This window comes from Copadichromis virginalis, linkage group LG10 (genome assembly GCF_057382275.1).
Source record: "Copadichromis virginalis isolate Kocher_CV1m ecotype Utaka linkage group LG10, C_Virginalis_male_GT1.1, whole genome shotgun sequence".
Lineage (NCBI taxonomy): Eukaryota > Metazoa > Chordata > Actinopteri > Cichliformes > Cichlidae > Copadichromis > Copadichromis virginalis.
The window spans coordinates 28,132,801-28,149,102 of record NC_140627.1 but is presented as its reverse complement, the minus strand read 5'-3'; the positions used below and the strand labels follow the sequence as shown (position 1 = coordinate 28,149,102).

Sequence of the window (16,302 nt, the reverse complement as noted above, 5' to 3'; positions counted from 1 at the left end):
GAGCGACTCCCTGCACTGTGGAAAGAATTTAAACAGATCCTGACACTGGCACAGTCATGAGTGAGGACTGGATGACACATCACTTAATTGTAGCTGGAGCTTGTTGCTAGGAGACAGCAGCTTGGAGTGGATGTTTACTCAGCGTCAGGAATAACTTTACAGTGAAACACAACCAAAAATGTAGCCTTTCAATTTTTTTTTCAGGTGACAAGTGATGTTTTAATGCTGTGTTTATGAGTAAGTGTCGCCTCTGACCAGCAAATGAAGAGCTCTGCTTCGTAACCCCGAGCTCTCTCGCAGGGCTGCATGTTCTGCATGAAATAATGCGTGACTCACACTGACTTTGAGAACGTCTTCATTTATTTATAGCAGGGTGGTGCTGCTCTCAAAGAATAAAACACCTCTTTAGTCACTTAGTTTTAAACAACACACACAAAAAAGATACCGATTATTTAAAAAGGTCAGCGATGACACAAACCACCAAACTGACCAGGACTGTACATTTGTACACAAAAGGCAACGACTACTCTGTTTGCTTTTTATTTTGTGTAACTGCACCAAAGTGTCAGCGTTTGGAAGAACTTTGAAGGATCTGTAAGATGTGTGGTTGACGTTTATTGACATTTAAACCTTTAAAAGCAGCTGACTGTGAGCTGCAGATAAACTATCCGACACCTGCTCCACTCCTCAAACTGAATTCATGCAATGAGTGTTAGAAAGTACACTGAAAAGCACGAGAAGACCGAAACTAATTAGTTCAGAAATGACACGAAAATTGGGTTTTTAATGGCACAGCTAAACTCATCCCCTGTCCCCCTCATCCTGGGTACTAACATAAAAAGGTAAAAAATTACACCAGTAAAGCAACATCATCAAAACCACTCACGCAGGTGAAGTGAAAAATATTGATCAACTAGTTAAAATGCAATTTTTTGATGGGAAACTTTGGGTTTCTTTAAGAAAAAATTAACTGTCAATTGCAGTTTGGTTAAATTTAGGCAACAAAGCAACTTTTTAAGGTTTAGGACAGACTGCGGTTCTAATCCATGGTAGCCCCACTCGAAAGCATACAGACGCCAAAGGAGTCAAAGTCCCATTGCCAGGCACTAGAGGGCGCCCCCTGAGGTGCAGCGAGTCAGATCTGTGCACAACATCAGGCGGGTGGTTTTAATGTTGTGGCTGATTAACATTTTAAACAGATACTTCACACATAAATACTTCACTTCACAATGCATCACCCTTTCACACAGTTTTCTTCTTAGATAATCCCTAACCTCCTTTTCAGCCATAACCTGCTGTAGGTTTTATTGGTTTAGAGCAATAAACTGCACAGTTAGGAAGCAATTATATAAGATAAAGTTTGTTCGCTCGTTTCTGGGTAAAGGTTTGCACTCTGACACAGATCTGCAGATGCTCAGTTGCCAGTTTCTTAATGAAATCTGTACAGTTTTGCCATTTTTTTAAGAAACAGCATGTTTAAATGTTACATACAGTAACCTCAGCTCTTCTTCCTCTCTTAAGCTTCTCATCAAAAAGTCACACCTGAGCCGTAAAGTCCATAAAACAGCATCATACTTTTGGGGAGACTCTCAAAATACTAAATGAAAGTACACAATCACATGAGTAGCAGAGTAGCGCCAACCTCAGGCTGAGTATAAAAGTGAAGCCCAGGGAGTTTAAGCTTAAGCGTCAGGAAGGGGCTACTGTTTCTGGATGGTTTTCAGACCAGGGTATGCTTTAGGTCAGGCCCAACATGGAATCAGCGAGCCCACGAACATAAAGCACTTTGGTTTTTCGGTCAGCTCCACCCTTCAGTCCTCACACCCAGTCTCACCACACCAAGGCGGCAAATCCTCAGTTCAAGGTTTCAAAGACTGGACTTTGCCATGCCCATCTTTTATTTATAGTTTATGGTACTTATAAACAAGCTTCTTTCCCATTTCGATCCAAATGTCATGAATATGTGACCTTGTGACCCCTGAATGACGTCAAGTCAGCACAATAACTATTAACTGCTTGGTTTTAAAATGTAATTTAATTAAAAAAAATTTCAAATTAAAAGTTTCTATTTTACTTTTTTGTTTCATCTGATTATCAGTTTAAAATATAAAAGGTAACTTTAATAAACCTCTCCACTGAGAAACAGGAAATTTACAGTTATTTAAATGTAATTTATTCATAAATTAATAATAAAATAGTTTGATGTTTACATTTTGATGGCTCTGTAAATCAATTAAATCACAATCATGAGGGTTTCTAGTTGTTGCATCCCACCTACTCATTAAGATCTGATCACAGTTTGGACAGAATGGGATTTATGAATAGCTCACACTAGAGTAAAAACAGTCAAAACTGATGGTTGCCTGATTACTGCTGTGTTTTGTTGCTTTTTTTACGTTTTACTTGCAACTACTTAGTGCAAACATATAGTTAATTTTCTATTGCAAGGTAGTTGCAAACATTGCCTGGTGGGAGGCAACCTGTCTCCAAGCAACCGATCGCTCTCAGACAGATTGGTAAAAGTTTGCAAACACAGACAAATTGCTAGCACGCTGTAATCAACTAGTTGTATTCTGGTTATAAGCAGCAGCTACGTCACCATTTATGGAGGAGTGTAGTTAGTGGGAATTTCTGATTAATATAAGTTTGATTTGAATGCGATTTGCAGCAGATTGATTCATAATCACTATATTATCACAAACAGACTGAATGCAGTTGCCAGTTTGAGTGCATTCAATTGAACGATAGCAGACTGACGTCGTCTTATTGTTACACTAAGGTCATTTTAAAGATGGCATCTGACTAAGTGGTCATAGACCCGATCCTGTCTTTGAAGCAACAATTTCAATGGCAAAAAAAAAATCGCAAGTTCATTGCACACAGTCGTGATCTCCAGCCACTGCTTTCCTTAGTGTGACTGTAGAATAATATCAGGTATAAATACAAACAGGTGGGATCACATTTCACATTCCCTGATGATTTACAATTATGCCTCTTTAACTAATCAGTTATATTACTGTTTCTTTTTAATTTAGCCATTGTCTTTCCATAAACATCACTGTGTGATTTTAGCTGTTGTACCTTCAAGTTTGTATGTCTAGGATTGGAAAATTACTTTCTTTGGCACCATCTGGTGGTAGCATGCATAATATGTTAATTTCCTATAAAGAAATTTGTAAAAATATGTTATAATCACATGAAAACATCTACACATAGTGGCTTTAGGTGAGTGATAAACAGTGGGAGTCCTGATAAATGTAAATGAGGGAGCAGATGGGGATGAAGAAAAACACAACAAAGCAGTGAAACTGACTGACTGTCCATGTATCTAGAAAACTGACTTACCTTTTATCAATGAAATGTGGAGACAAAAATTAGTCGGTGTACAGTATATTCTGTCTTGACTTTCTGGCTGAAACACAGCTGCTCTACTGGCTAATCAATGATGATACTTTGTGCATATTCAAGTCTTTTTGTGTGTTTGATCTTTGTCATTTATTGCCTTCTCTTAGCTCACAGAGCGTTAGGAGAGGAGAAGAGTGTGAAGGTGAGCCAGGAGCACGGAGATCGCAGCGCTGACGCTCAGCAGAGGAATCGCAGGTGTGATGTTACTGCTTGAGCTCACGGCTGGAAAAAAAGAAGGGAGTATGACAACATTTGTGAAATGTGCATGTGGTGGAAATACTGTCTTAATGCTACTGGTTTTTACAAATTACCAGTTTAGTTTGTGTGCAGCATGCAAAAGCTACAAGAGTTATAAATATATGGAATTCATATGAACCAATCAATTAACTAATAATTAAGTTGAACGCCCTAAATTTTATGATTTAATGCACAGAAACTTGCCCACTTTTTTAGTTGCACCGTTCAACTGCTCATTAATGCAAATGTCTAATTATTTAATCATACGGCAGGAACTCATTATATTTAGTCATGCAGACATGACTCAAACAACCTGCTGAAGTTTAAACTGAGCATCAGAATGGGGAAGAAAGGTGACTGAAGTGACTGAATGGGGTGTGGTTGTCGGTGCCAGACTGGTCTGATTATTCAGAGACTGCTGATAAGCTGGGATTTTCCCACACAAGCAGTTCTAGAGTTTACAGAGAAACAGTCTGAAAAAGATACAATTTCCAGTGAGTGGCATTTCTCTAGCTGGAAAAACCTTGATGATGCCAGAATTCAGAGAAGAAGGGACATATTCTTGGCACCGTTTGCTGCTGACCATGCCGTTCCTTTTTGACCACGGGCACTGTGGTTATAAAGGGACACGGCACGTGAGTTCTCTGTATTCAAAGGGCCTCCACATTCGCCGGATCTCAGTCCAGTAGAGCACATTGTGGTGGAGATTGACATCATGGATAAAAGCAGTTCTGAAGGCATAAGGGGTCCAATCTGGTACTTACAAGGTTTACTTAATAAAGTGTGTAGTGGCTGTATCTACAACACTTAAACTTTATTAGCTTTGCTTCAATCACTCCAATTGTGTGAAACATGATGGAAACTGTAAACTATTGAGAAACATGCAAAACCTGCTTGGTGACCCAGGTGTGTAGTTTCTGTTTTTCTGGGGCTGATATTGCCGCGGTTTAGGTCATGCTATGATTCAATAAGGTGGGAAAAAAACCTTAAAATTAGGTATTTTTGTCCTTACCCCGGCAGCTCTTCCCATCTCTTTGCAGCATCCCAGTCACACAGCTGCAGATGGGCCCAGCGGCCTTACTGGTGCAGATTTGCTCACAGCCTCCATTGTTCTCCTCACACCAGTCAGACTCTGAAAACACATCAGAAGCTAACCTACGGCTTTTTGTTTTTCCATAGATTACTTAAACAATAAACTCTAAAGCGTGTATTTTACCCAATAAGCTATTTTCTATCTAAAACTATGCTCACCTCTTCTTCTTATGGGTCCAACAGACAGTATGTGCTCTTTATGGTCACTGTCCTCTGAGTACATTCTTCTCTTATGTGGACAGTTCTGCACACACAGTTCATTGATACATCAACACCCAAACACACAGCAGGACGCTTTCTGATTTTTATTGCTCTTCTTGATTTACTCACCACTTTGCAGGCGTTCGTCTCTGAGTCGCACAGAGAAACGTCACAGTGCAGGTGGACTTCATCGTAATCCCCGATGAACTTGAAGACGGTGACGTGAAAGCGGCAGGTGAGTGATACGCCATTCTCTGCCATGCCAATGGTATTGTCCTTAATGTTTGGGCACCTAGAATAAGCAAGATATTAAATGTGCTGTAGTCAAGAAGGTGGTTGTGGGACTTGGGAGGCAGAACGGTCAACAAAAGGTGAGCTTTTAATATGGATAATGTCAACATCCAAACTAAACAAAGTCTTAAAAGGGAGTCCAAACACTGATCACAAATGCAAAGCACAAAAGGCATGACAAAGACCCGAGCATGCGTGTATAACTAAGAAGTACCCGCATGACCAGATAGATGACACAATTAAGACAAAGTAGAGGGCAGGACTATTTATACACATACATGACTAAGGAGATAACTCTTGAGTGTGTATAAATAGTCATGGAAGTAGTGTTCCTTGGAAACAGGTGAAAAGTCATACAGGAAAGATGCAAAACTAAAGCAGGAAAGGAACAACAACCGTAACTGACACAGGGAGGGTTTAGAGGACATGCTAAACCTGGATGAACTAATTCAAGGGGAACACAGAAAGACAAAGTTATTAATACAAAAAAGAGGGGAAGGAAGTAAAAGTAATGCAGGGCATAAACAGATACTCAGGCTTCAAAATGAAGCAGGACGTGAACAAAAGACAAATACTAATCACCGAGTTTAGAAGACGCGGACAGAAGGACTATGGACTAGAATTACTATATAGTAAAAGTAGGGATCAAAGACTTTACAATCGTATAATAATAATTATAATAATATCACTAGAAACAACACTTACTACTACAATAATAAAACAGTAATAGATTAAACAGGAACCCAAAAGTTACAACAATAAAGAAGGAATCGAAAAATAATGCAAAACCGTTGGGCCGTGACATCCATAGTGCTTTATTCTAAACACCTCAAGCACATTATCTACCTCACGTAAATTTAGAAAAAACAATTTAACTAACATGCCGTGGCGTGGCCTGTTGAGGAAGTACCCAGAGACACTGCCGGCACAGTGAGGGCGTGCAAAGGGCATGCACAGTGACTGTATTTATTACTTCATGTTCTTTTTCTCAAAATGTGTGGATCAGACTATAAAGGTCATCTTAAAGCAGCAGACTGTAGTGAACCCATAGGCTTCATAAAGAGCTACATACTTTACACCGATCACACCTCAACTTCATCTTGGATTACATTAAGAGAAAAAGAAGGTCAAAAAAAATGTTTGAGTTTAAAACATAAAATAAAATCTTTTTTTTCCCCACCTCTCTTTTGAGCATTTTTGGTCCAGGACTAAATAAACCTCACCCTCTCTCAATGATGATGTAGCGGAGTCGATCACTGCTGTAGCGCGACGGCGTGGCCCAGCACATATTCACTATAAGGATGAGCTGGTTTTCATCCGCTCCTTCCACAAAAACGCCTACGTACAGGATGTCTCGAGTGCTGAGCACCACCTCCCCCTCTCTGTATGGATGGCGGTAGGAGGAGTTTTTATACAGAGCCATCTTGGTAATGAAGTTTCCTTCCTGGGTCGGTAGGGTGAGGTTAATGACGCTGGAGAAAAAAGGAAAAAGAAATGACTATCCAAGCGTTGAGCCGTTGTGTCACACTTGTCGGTGCATATTTGTGTTCTGCTGCCTGACCTGAGCATGGGTTTGAGGACAGTCTCCAGTGAGATCTTCAGGTCCAGCTCATAGGCGCAGGAAAACTCCACGTTGATGGTCTTGTCTCTGGTGATGATGTTCCCAGTGTTGTTCACACTTTGTATCCACACAGTGTTTTTATACATGATGTGTGTGCCGTTGGACTGTAAGAGAAATAAAGCGTAGGTGACTCATAATTTCAAATTTCTACATTAAAGGAACAAATTATCCTAGCTGCTGCTTTTGATTTCACCCATACAAAAAAATGTAAAACACCGTACAGACAGAAGACATCATAAAAACTAATCATTTAGTAATAATAATAATAATTAAATTATTAAATAATAATTTATTCACCAAAAACATTAGCCAGAATTAGCCAGAATTATGAGGATTTAAGAGCCAGGAGCTGCTAACGCACGTCTATAAAAGCAGAAAATTTGACATCAGCAATAAATATAAAGAAGCAACATCAATCTGAGGAAGTTATAAGACTCTGTTGATCACTTTAAAGTGAAAAATATTATTCACATGAGGAACACATTCATGAGTTGCCAATCTTCCCACAAGTGGATATCAAATTTGGAGTGCATAAGATCTTTTACACTGATGAGCAGGGGTAGACAATCGAAGGGGTGGGTCTACCAAACAATTTTCAGCCAGTAGGAAGGGGGTAGGTTGTCTGTGCCAGTGCCACCTAGCCAGCCAGCTAGCAGTGACAAAATTATTCATTGGCACGTGTTGTGGCAGTTTCAGTTAAAATGCTGTAAATGTTGCTTCCAAGATAGTGTAGACCAGGGGTCTCAAACTCCAGTCCTCGAGGGCCAGTGTCCCGAAACTTTTCCATGTGACCCTGGTGCAACACACCTGAATAAAATTAGTAGGTCATTAGCAAGAATATAGAACTTAACTGCATGCTGAAATGTCAACCCCTAACCCTAATCAACTAAATTTAAGTACCGTATTTTTCTGACCATAAGACGCACCGGATTATAAGGTGCATTAAGTGAAACAAAACAGTCAGATAATCAAACTTTACTCAACTCATTCTTCTTCTTGCCTCCACTTCCGTACCATTGATTCACTATTGATTCTCTTGCAGCTGCTCTATTCCCGCATTGTTGCAGTACATTAATGACTAACCTCGTATTGTGGATGGATTATCTCAGTTGTTCTCCTGACTGAAGTTTGGTCTGTTTACAGCATCCTGCCATGTGATTGCATTTGTTGCTAACCATCGGGAACTCTCCTGTTAACTTTTATTGAGTGGAAAAAGTTAGCATTCATCCTCTAGCTTCACTGTGTTTATATTATGCTAACATAGCTGTGTCGCTAGCCACCATGTAGCAACCCTACAAACGTCACTGCTGTTTAGTTTTCTGTCTTCATTTATGTTGGAAGTGATAGCGGAGCTGTAAGTTTGAATTTTTTTTCAGAAATCTCTCAGTCAGAACATGCTATATTATGTTTAGGTGGAAACTAGCGAGCTAACTTCCTGCTAACTTCCTGCTAACTTCTAACTCTGTTAAATTTAATAAATTCTGTTTTCATGGATGCCTGGATGTTAAGCTTAATTGTTAAACCTGGTAAAGCAGCAATGCTGATCATTTTATTACAGATGAAAGAATTTAGACAGTTTTTAACTCTCAGTGATGTCGCAGTGTTCGTTTAAAAAAGTCCCCATAGGGAAATAGTTCCTCTGCATTTAACCCATTCACCCAGTGAAGCAGTGGGCAGCCACCAGTGCAGCGCCCGGGGAGCAGTGTGTAGGGACGGTACCTTGCTCAGGGGTACCTCAGGGTAGCCATTCAGTGGAGTCGAACCCCCGACCTTCCGATCATGGGGCCATCACTCTACCTACTGAGCTATCCCTGCCCTTTGACTTTGGGACCTGAAGCCGACGGAGTTTAGGACCCAGATTACTCGTGAGGCTCCTGACTACGGTAGCCGCAATGCTCCGACAATCCATCAAGCGGTGCGGCTTCGTAGCTTACCAAAGTCAAAGTCTACTAAAACATTTTTTAACAGATTTTTGAGCGCCATATACCACATAAAATCGGTTCGAGATCAGTAAGCACAACCAGAATTCATACATAAGGCGCACTGTCGATTTTTGAGAAAATTAAAGGATTTTAAGTGCGCCTTATAGTCCGGAAAATACAGTAAATGTAAGTGTTTGGAAAAATTTACTTCTTAAAGTACTTTTATTGCACCATGTTCATTCACTCATGAGCTGCTGTAACATGAATCAAATGGCTGAATTGCCATTTGATTCATGAGGGCCGGTGTTTCAGGACACCGGCCCTCGAGGACTGGAGTTTGAGACCCCTGGTAGATCGTGTTGACGACTACATTGTAGTGTCTAAAAGGATCCAAACTGAGATGCGGGGAGCTTTATCACATTTCGAAAGTGATGACGAACACGCTGGAACACAGACGATTGCAAACTGACCTGTACAATGGAACCGCAGTGTCCCTTAGTGTTGTTAATGTGGAAGGAGATGAAGTCCTCTCCCTCAATGCCAGCGCAGTGCTCGTCGTTGATCCGGACATCTTCCCGTTCAAAGCCCAGCTGGAAGAGCTTACACTTGGAGATGGAAACCTCCATCTGAGCATGCTTACAGGTCACCTCCGCTTGGATGATGTCATCCTCGCCTAACAAACATCGACATGAAATACATGTTTTTGCATGTTGCAAAAACATGTATTTCACGTTAGCCATGTATTTCACCATAGCCATGATTAAATAAAAAAGTATTTTTTAATAGCTTTTAAAATGTATGGCTAATCAAGTAACACGGAGAGTGTCAGATATTTAAAACTGAGTGATTGCAGCTGGATGAAGCACTCACCTTCAGAGTTGGTGGGTAACTCCGGACAGCCACACAGATCGCCTCCATTCTCCAGCTCACAGGTGAAGTTTGTGCAGATCTCTCCTGCACAGGGGTCATAGATCCATTCTGCTAAAGACAGGTCCACACACAATGTTAACTGTCACACAGATGAAGGCACAAAGTTTTTAAGAACATGCACGTATCTAATACTGACAAAGCAGTCAAACAAATTTACATTTCACGTCTCATCGTAGTAACACAGTGGTCTTGATGGAAAGCAATCTGGAAATCTTAGCAAACTAAGCTCATAATGTGTGAATCAATAATATATGAGACCCAATACTTTCACTTTTAGTACGTCTGGTAAATTCAGCATTAGCGCTGGTTTATATTTGTGTAAAGTGCAAAGTTGTGTTTATTTCCACAGTGGGCATTGAGTCTGAGAGAAGTTCACGGTGCCCTTACAGCAGTTCTCTTGGGTGATCCACTTGGTCGTGAGGGTGCCCATGGACCGGCAGGCTTCTGCATAGGCGGCTAGTGATCCACAGACCTGAGCCTTGCGATGATTGTAGCAGCCATCCAGGTAGCAGGACTGGTAGAAAGGACGGGGATCCAGCAGGCCGTGGCATGGCTGGAAGAAGCCTTTGAGCTGGGTGAGCTTCTGACAGGCATCTTCACTCTGTAGAGCCAGGATGGCCGAGTTGTCACAGGACTGAGCCAAAGCCACGTACTGGGTCTCATCACAACTAGAGGAGAAAGACCAAAATCCAACTGTCAAAGGTATTAGGACGCGAGCAAAGAAGGAGCAAAGGCCCTGTTAGAATTGCTCCGTTTGCTATTATCTGTATTGCACAAGTGATATGTTTTAGCAACAGCCAGTTAATATCCAGGGTTTAAGACATGCACATGCTTGCAGACGCATGGCTTATGGATTAGGTAACCTTAACTTTTCCTTTTATATTTTGGGGATAACAGCCAAAGGTTTTTACAAGAACTGGTTATATGGACCGTAAATTCCTCCCCATCTGTGAGCCTCATCTACCTGTTCTGCATGCCGTTGGTCTTCCAGCTCTGTGCCAGCTCCAGGGCGCTGACAGCCGGCTTGCCCCTTGAGGTGATGTAGTCATCATTGGGGTCCCCATTGAAATTCCCACAAAGGCCGCACACCTTGTTCTGGAGCCGCTGGCCCATTGTGATGCTCAGGGTGTTAAAGTGGTTGTAGCGAACCTGGATGTCCTGGGGTGTGTCGATGACAATGAAGCCCTCAGATGTGGACAGGCGTGTCATCAGCCCTGTTACAAATGGTACGGATACTGGTGTGCCATTAACCTGTGAGGACAGGAGAGGCAGACACATGTAGACTTTTGACTCGGGACACAAGAAATTTTTATTTAAGTAACCAGCATTAAGGCTACGGAGGGCCTCGAGTGCTAAAATGCGTTAAATAAATACATCATTAAATAATTAATTAAATGTGTTAATGAATTTAAATTGGAATTAACTAATTAACGAAATACATACATTTAATTTATTTCATTTAAACTTTTTAAAAAATGATTTAATTCCTATTGTATATATTTAATGACACATTTAATTGTTTCACTATTTAATACATTTGTTATCAATTTTAGTGAATAATTTCATGGTTCCAGTGCAGTATGGAAGGCATCCATACAGATGATTAGAGCAGCTCTCTATATGTTATAATGGGAAGAACAGGAGGAACTCAGTAAAACAGGTGCAGATAGCAGCAAATACACTGGTCCATTCTGGTGTTAGTTGCCACTGTATCAGCGGTGTGGCCACACTGGGTGTCAATGAGTGGTGTTTTACTTGGTGAACAGTGGCATCCTGGGCAGCGTCTTTCACATTTGCTAGGTTCTACTAGCTTAATGTGGCCTCAGAGCCCACATTAGCTTCAGCTGTTCTGCTGCTGGCTGACCAGGAAGTTGTTCCTTGTGACAGTACTGGTACAAGTCATCTGCATTGTTTACTCCCACTGGCAGACAGGGGGGAATGAATCAGAACAGAAGTTACAAAGGTAACTATGATTCTCTGAATTCCAGGATGACTGTCAGACCTGCTGGCGGCTAAAAACGTCTCAGTGTGAGAAGATTCCCAGAGACCAGATGTAAGCTACCACGTAGTATTTATAGTACACATGCTTCAGTAGTGTACACATCATGCACGCGATTTTATTTCCGGACCTGCGCAGATCATGAGGAGACCCATCTACGTAGTTTCCTGCCATTGGCAGTTATCTGTGAATTCACAGAACTATAGTTATATTTGTAACTTCCATTAGCAAAGTTGCCACTAGAGTGTGTCAGGCCACCCTCATGGAACAAGTGCCAGAAACATGCTGGAGGTCATTTTGTTAGATACTTCCACTGTCACGCTCCTCATTGCACAACGGAGCAAATGCCAGCCCTGCTTCTGGGTGGATGTACACCTGTGGCCTTGTCTAGCTTGTGTAACAACCCATCTCCTGGTATCTCCTCCACACCCTCGAGATCATGTTTGGAGACACAACAACAACTTTCTTGCAGCGGCGCACAACCTAAATGCGAAACACGTGTCATCTCATGCTACCAGCAGGGAAAAAGGACACCAGCTAAAAGCAAAACTAGAGAAAAGATCAGGAAGGATAAGCAGAAAGCTGTGGTCTGTGACCAACGCCTGTGAAACCATTTCCTTTCTCGGGGTTGTCTTCTTGTTGCCTCTCTGGTACATATTTTTATCAATTTATTTTGAAAGGACAGAAATAAAGGGACAACTCTTCCATTTGATACAAAGTGGGTTGGAAGATTAAAGCAAAGGAGTCACCCATGTTTGTGGTCACTTAGACTACAAAAAGTTCAAACTCCTTGTTATTTCTGAACTAGCTCATCTAAAATGTGATAGTAAAGACTGAAATATTTCTGTTTATACAGTTAAAAATTCAACATATTGAAGGATTGTTGAACTACAGAGCACCTCAAACTAAACAATTTTAAATCTAGGAGGCACTCCTACTTAGATGTCCTTTTTCTGCTTACATTTGGGGATTTAGGAGGGGTAATGCTGGGTAAAATGTATTGTCAGCACTAACTGATATCCATTATGTCCTAAAGACAGCATCTCTAAGAAGCCAAATGCAAGTAATGCATTTTTTGATCATTTCTAAATCATGTATATAATATTAGCTTTACAACTAACAGCTCATGTTAAGCATGTTTTGTTTTGTTTTTTTAGTATGGGGCTTGCAAACCTTAAGATAGAATATCTGAGTAAGAAGTTAAAAGTTACAGCCCAGGTAGTTTAAGAAAACTTTCCTGTAGTTTAGGGCTGCATGTGTGAAAATGAGTATATAATAGCATGAGTAGTGGTAACACCATGTGGCAGCATTTTAAAAACTCTGCAAGACAATCAAAGATGTACATTCCCCATGTTTTTGTAGTTATATTAACATAAATACATTGCCATGTTACTGACATTGAAGCTTAAACATGATCACCTATGAGTGGGAAACAAAATTGGGCTGTCATTGGTATAAGCTGATTTCATTCTTATACAAAGATTGGCTGTTAGGATAAAACAAAAAAGAACAGAGACAGTCCGAAGCAAAGATTGTGACAATCTGAGCCTCTTCAGGGCATTAGAACTAACGCCAACATGCTTCTTAAGGCAGTCAATAAAATTAATGAATGTTAATGATGGCGCACTCAGATCAGGCAGGATTAAGACTCAGTGGGAGCTGCAGTTTAAAGCAATCAGTCATTAGCTACCTCTGTGACTGCACTTACAGCTGACTGACATGGCCTAAGTCCAGAGCTGGAGGAGATATAATAGGCTATTAGTGCCAAGGTAATTGGTAAATTGGGCTGCAGGAACTTTTTCAAGTATTTGGGAAAGAAAGAGAGAGACTTGAATCCGATCTGTTTGTTGAGGTTGATTAAAGCGTCTTTGACCGCAGCCATATGGCCAGCACACAGTAACTCGATCACATAAACAAAAAGGAGAAATCTCCTGATGGAGGCAATTTTTCTATTAAAGCAGGATTAAAAGAGGAAGAAACTGTGGTGAAAATGAAAAGCAAAAAAAAAAAACCTCGGTATATAGAGTGTCCATTTCATAGTGTGATGGTTTTAGTCACTTTAAGATAAGATAAGATAAGATAACTCTTTATTGTCATTGCACAGTCATACATAGTACAGTAGTACAATGAAATTGGAAAAACTGTCCTACGTCGGCACTACATATAACACAACACGACACGATATGACACATCACAACGTAACAAACAACACAACACAGTATATTAACTTAGTATAAAAAAGAAGAATAAGTGTATGTGTATTGCACACTGTTATTATTGCACATTAATTATTATTGCACCTTGTTATAAATATAAATATTATTGTTATCTAATGGTCTCTAATGGTAAATGGACTGGTTCTTATATAGCGCTTTTCTACTCTGAGCACTTAAAGTGCTTTATACAACTAATTCATTCACCCAATCACACAAGAACTGCCTATGTAACATTCATACACAACATGGGGTTAGTATCTTGCCCAAGGATATTTGGCATGCTAGAGGAAAGCCAGGAATCGAACCACCAACCTTGACCTGCTCTACCGCCTGAGCTACAGCCACCCCATAATGTGGCCAAGTTGTTGGCTGCATATTTCTGTGTAAAGTTAATAACCTGTTACGACTATCTTTGACTGTGTTTCAACATGTACAATTATCCCATAATCATATTTTTCTTTTTTTGGTCACAGTGTCGTCTTGGTAACGAAGGTAATCTAGGCGTGCTGATTTGGTCGGCACCAAAGGTGCACAGAAAGGGTGGGAGAGTTTGCTCTCTAAATGTGACCACAGTAAAGACAAAAACAAAACATAAATAACATTTAACTGGTTGAAACACCAGTTTGAATAAAGTGGCCTCCCATGATTTTATATATTTAATGTTATATAATGATTCAGAAACACAGGTAATGGCCGATAATGCTTTAAAGATTAAAATCAATGTCTCAGATCACGACACTGATGAAAAAAAGAAAAGATACAGAAATTAATGTCAAATATGGAAAAAAGTAAAACAAACTTGTGCAATAGCAACAGTTAGTGCAAAGTGGCTCCATCGTGTAGTGATTTACTCGTTCAGTTAACAAGTGAACGATCCCCAGTTCGATCCTGGAGAGATAAACAAATCCCCTTTGGATCTGTGACGACTGCTTATGAATAAGTAGCTGAAAGTAGCTTTCTTACGGCAAAGTTGCAAAAATTGGTTATTTTTTCCTCAGAACCTGGCTGCCTAGCAACAACCAACAACCCAGGACACTAAGCTACAGAGGAAGTTTACTAAAAACTAAAGTAAATGATTTTCTTCTTCTTTTTGGCTACTTCCTTTAAGGAGTCGGCACAGCTGATCATCTCAACCTATCCCTTGCATCCACCACTGTCACACCAACATGCATGTCCTCCTTCACTGCATCCACAAATCTTCTCTTCCCTCTTTTTCTCCTACCTGGCATATTTCACATCCTTTGCAGAATATATCCATTATACTCATTTCCAATACAACTTATCTTCAGTATTGTTTCACTCAAACAACTTGCGACATTTAAGAAGAGAAACCATAAGAAACATGATTCAAGTAATCCTGGGATAAACGTGCACGTGTCAAAGTCACAGAGTTAGACAGCTACACAGTGTGTGGCCTCTCTTTATGCTTATCTTCTGCTTTACTTCACCTAGCCTCTTACCTTGACAGTGCTGCCAGAGATGAGTATATTCTCCTCATTTATATACAGGTAGACATGCGAGATGGTGGTGAGGTTGGGCGTGCTCCATTTATCAAAGTTGGCAATGAGCTGGAAAGAGAGGTCGGGCAGCTTGTGACAGTTTGTGGACAGGACGAAGGAGCACGAGGCCGGCAGTCGCAGCGATGCCCCGTCGAATGTCCTGAACACTCCGCCGCCTGATGCCACGCACTGCTGGGAGCGGCGGGCAAAGCAGCCCCGAACCCCGTACCGGAGGGTGCACTCCTCCTCTGCCTTGCATCGCCTTGGATTGCACTGGATCAGGTTTCGTCCAATGCACTGGCAGCGTTTGGTGCAGTCGGCGTTCCAAAAAAGCTGCTTGGGCTAAAATAAAGGAAAACTCTTACGATTTTATATTTGCAAATAGTGTTTTAACCAAGGTTACATGCAACTTCCAACTTATTTTGGACTTTAAGAGCTTAATGGTTGCACTTACTGATAGATCCAGAAAGGTCTAGTTAAATTTTTCTATATACTTTCTATATTTCTACTGCACAAAATAACCCAGACATTTAAACATTTATAATATATTCATGCACATAGAGCTTGGTGGGAGACTGACCTCATAGTATGTGCCATCGGTATAGCAGCCACAGTTCTGAGAAAGGATGCAGCTCTTGCCGTTGAGCACGTAGCCCTGGTCGCACTGGCAGCCCTCCACGCAGTCCTGGCTGCAGTCCCTCTGGCCGCGGGCTGGTGCACACTGGGGCGGGCAAACTGACATGCAACTGGAGTAATGGCTGTTAGGTGGACAGCTCTGGACTGGGAGCAGGCAGGTTGGCAAAGATATTAGCTAACAGTGACACTAACTCCACTCTAAAAATGTTTGTGGTGTTAATAAATCTTTAGTGTTTAGGGGTAAGAAACAGCT

At 40.9% G+C, this 16,302-nt stretch overlaps 1 protein-coding gene across 1 annotated transcript in view; it reads right to left on the bottom strand.

Moving 5' to 3' along the window:
• Positions 1-338: 338 nt before the first annotated feature.
• Positions 339-16,302, bottom strand: part of tecta (tectorin alpha) — a 28,209-nt gene continuing 12,245 nt past the window's right edge. Inside the window, exons 12-23 of the mRNA XM_085471313.1 lie at positions 15,994-16,193; positions 15,375-15,755; positions 10,664-10,950; positions 10,087-10,367; positions 9,640-9,750; positions 9,240-9,442; positions 6,788-6,951; positions 6,450-6,698; positions 5,065-5,227; positions 4,894-4,978; positions 4,655-4,774; positions 339-3,627 (exon numbers count right to left, since the gene is read on the bottom strand). Coding sequence (XP_085327439.1) covers positions 3,524-3,627; positions 4,655-4,774; positions 4,894-4,978; positions 5,065-5,227; positions 6,450-6,698; positions 6,788-6,951; positions 9,240-9,442; positions 9,640-9,750; positions 10,087-10,367; positions 10,664-10,950; positions 15,375-15,755; positions 15,994-16,193 — 2,348 coding nt within the window. The 3' untranslated portion in view covers positions 339-3,523. The remainder of the gene's footprint in view (positions 3,628-4,654; positions 4,775-4,893; positions 4,979-5,064; positions 5,228-6,449; positions 6,699-6,787; positions 6,952-9,239; positions 9,443-9,639; positions 9,751-10,086; positions 10,368-10,663; positions 10,951-15,374; positions 15,756-15,993; positions 16,194-16,302) is intronic.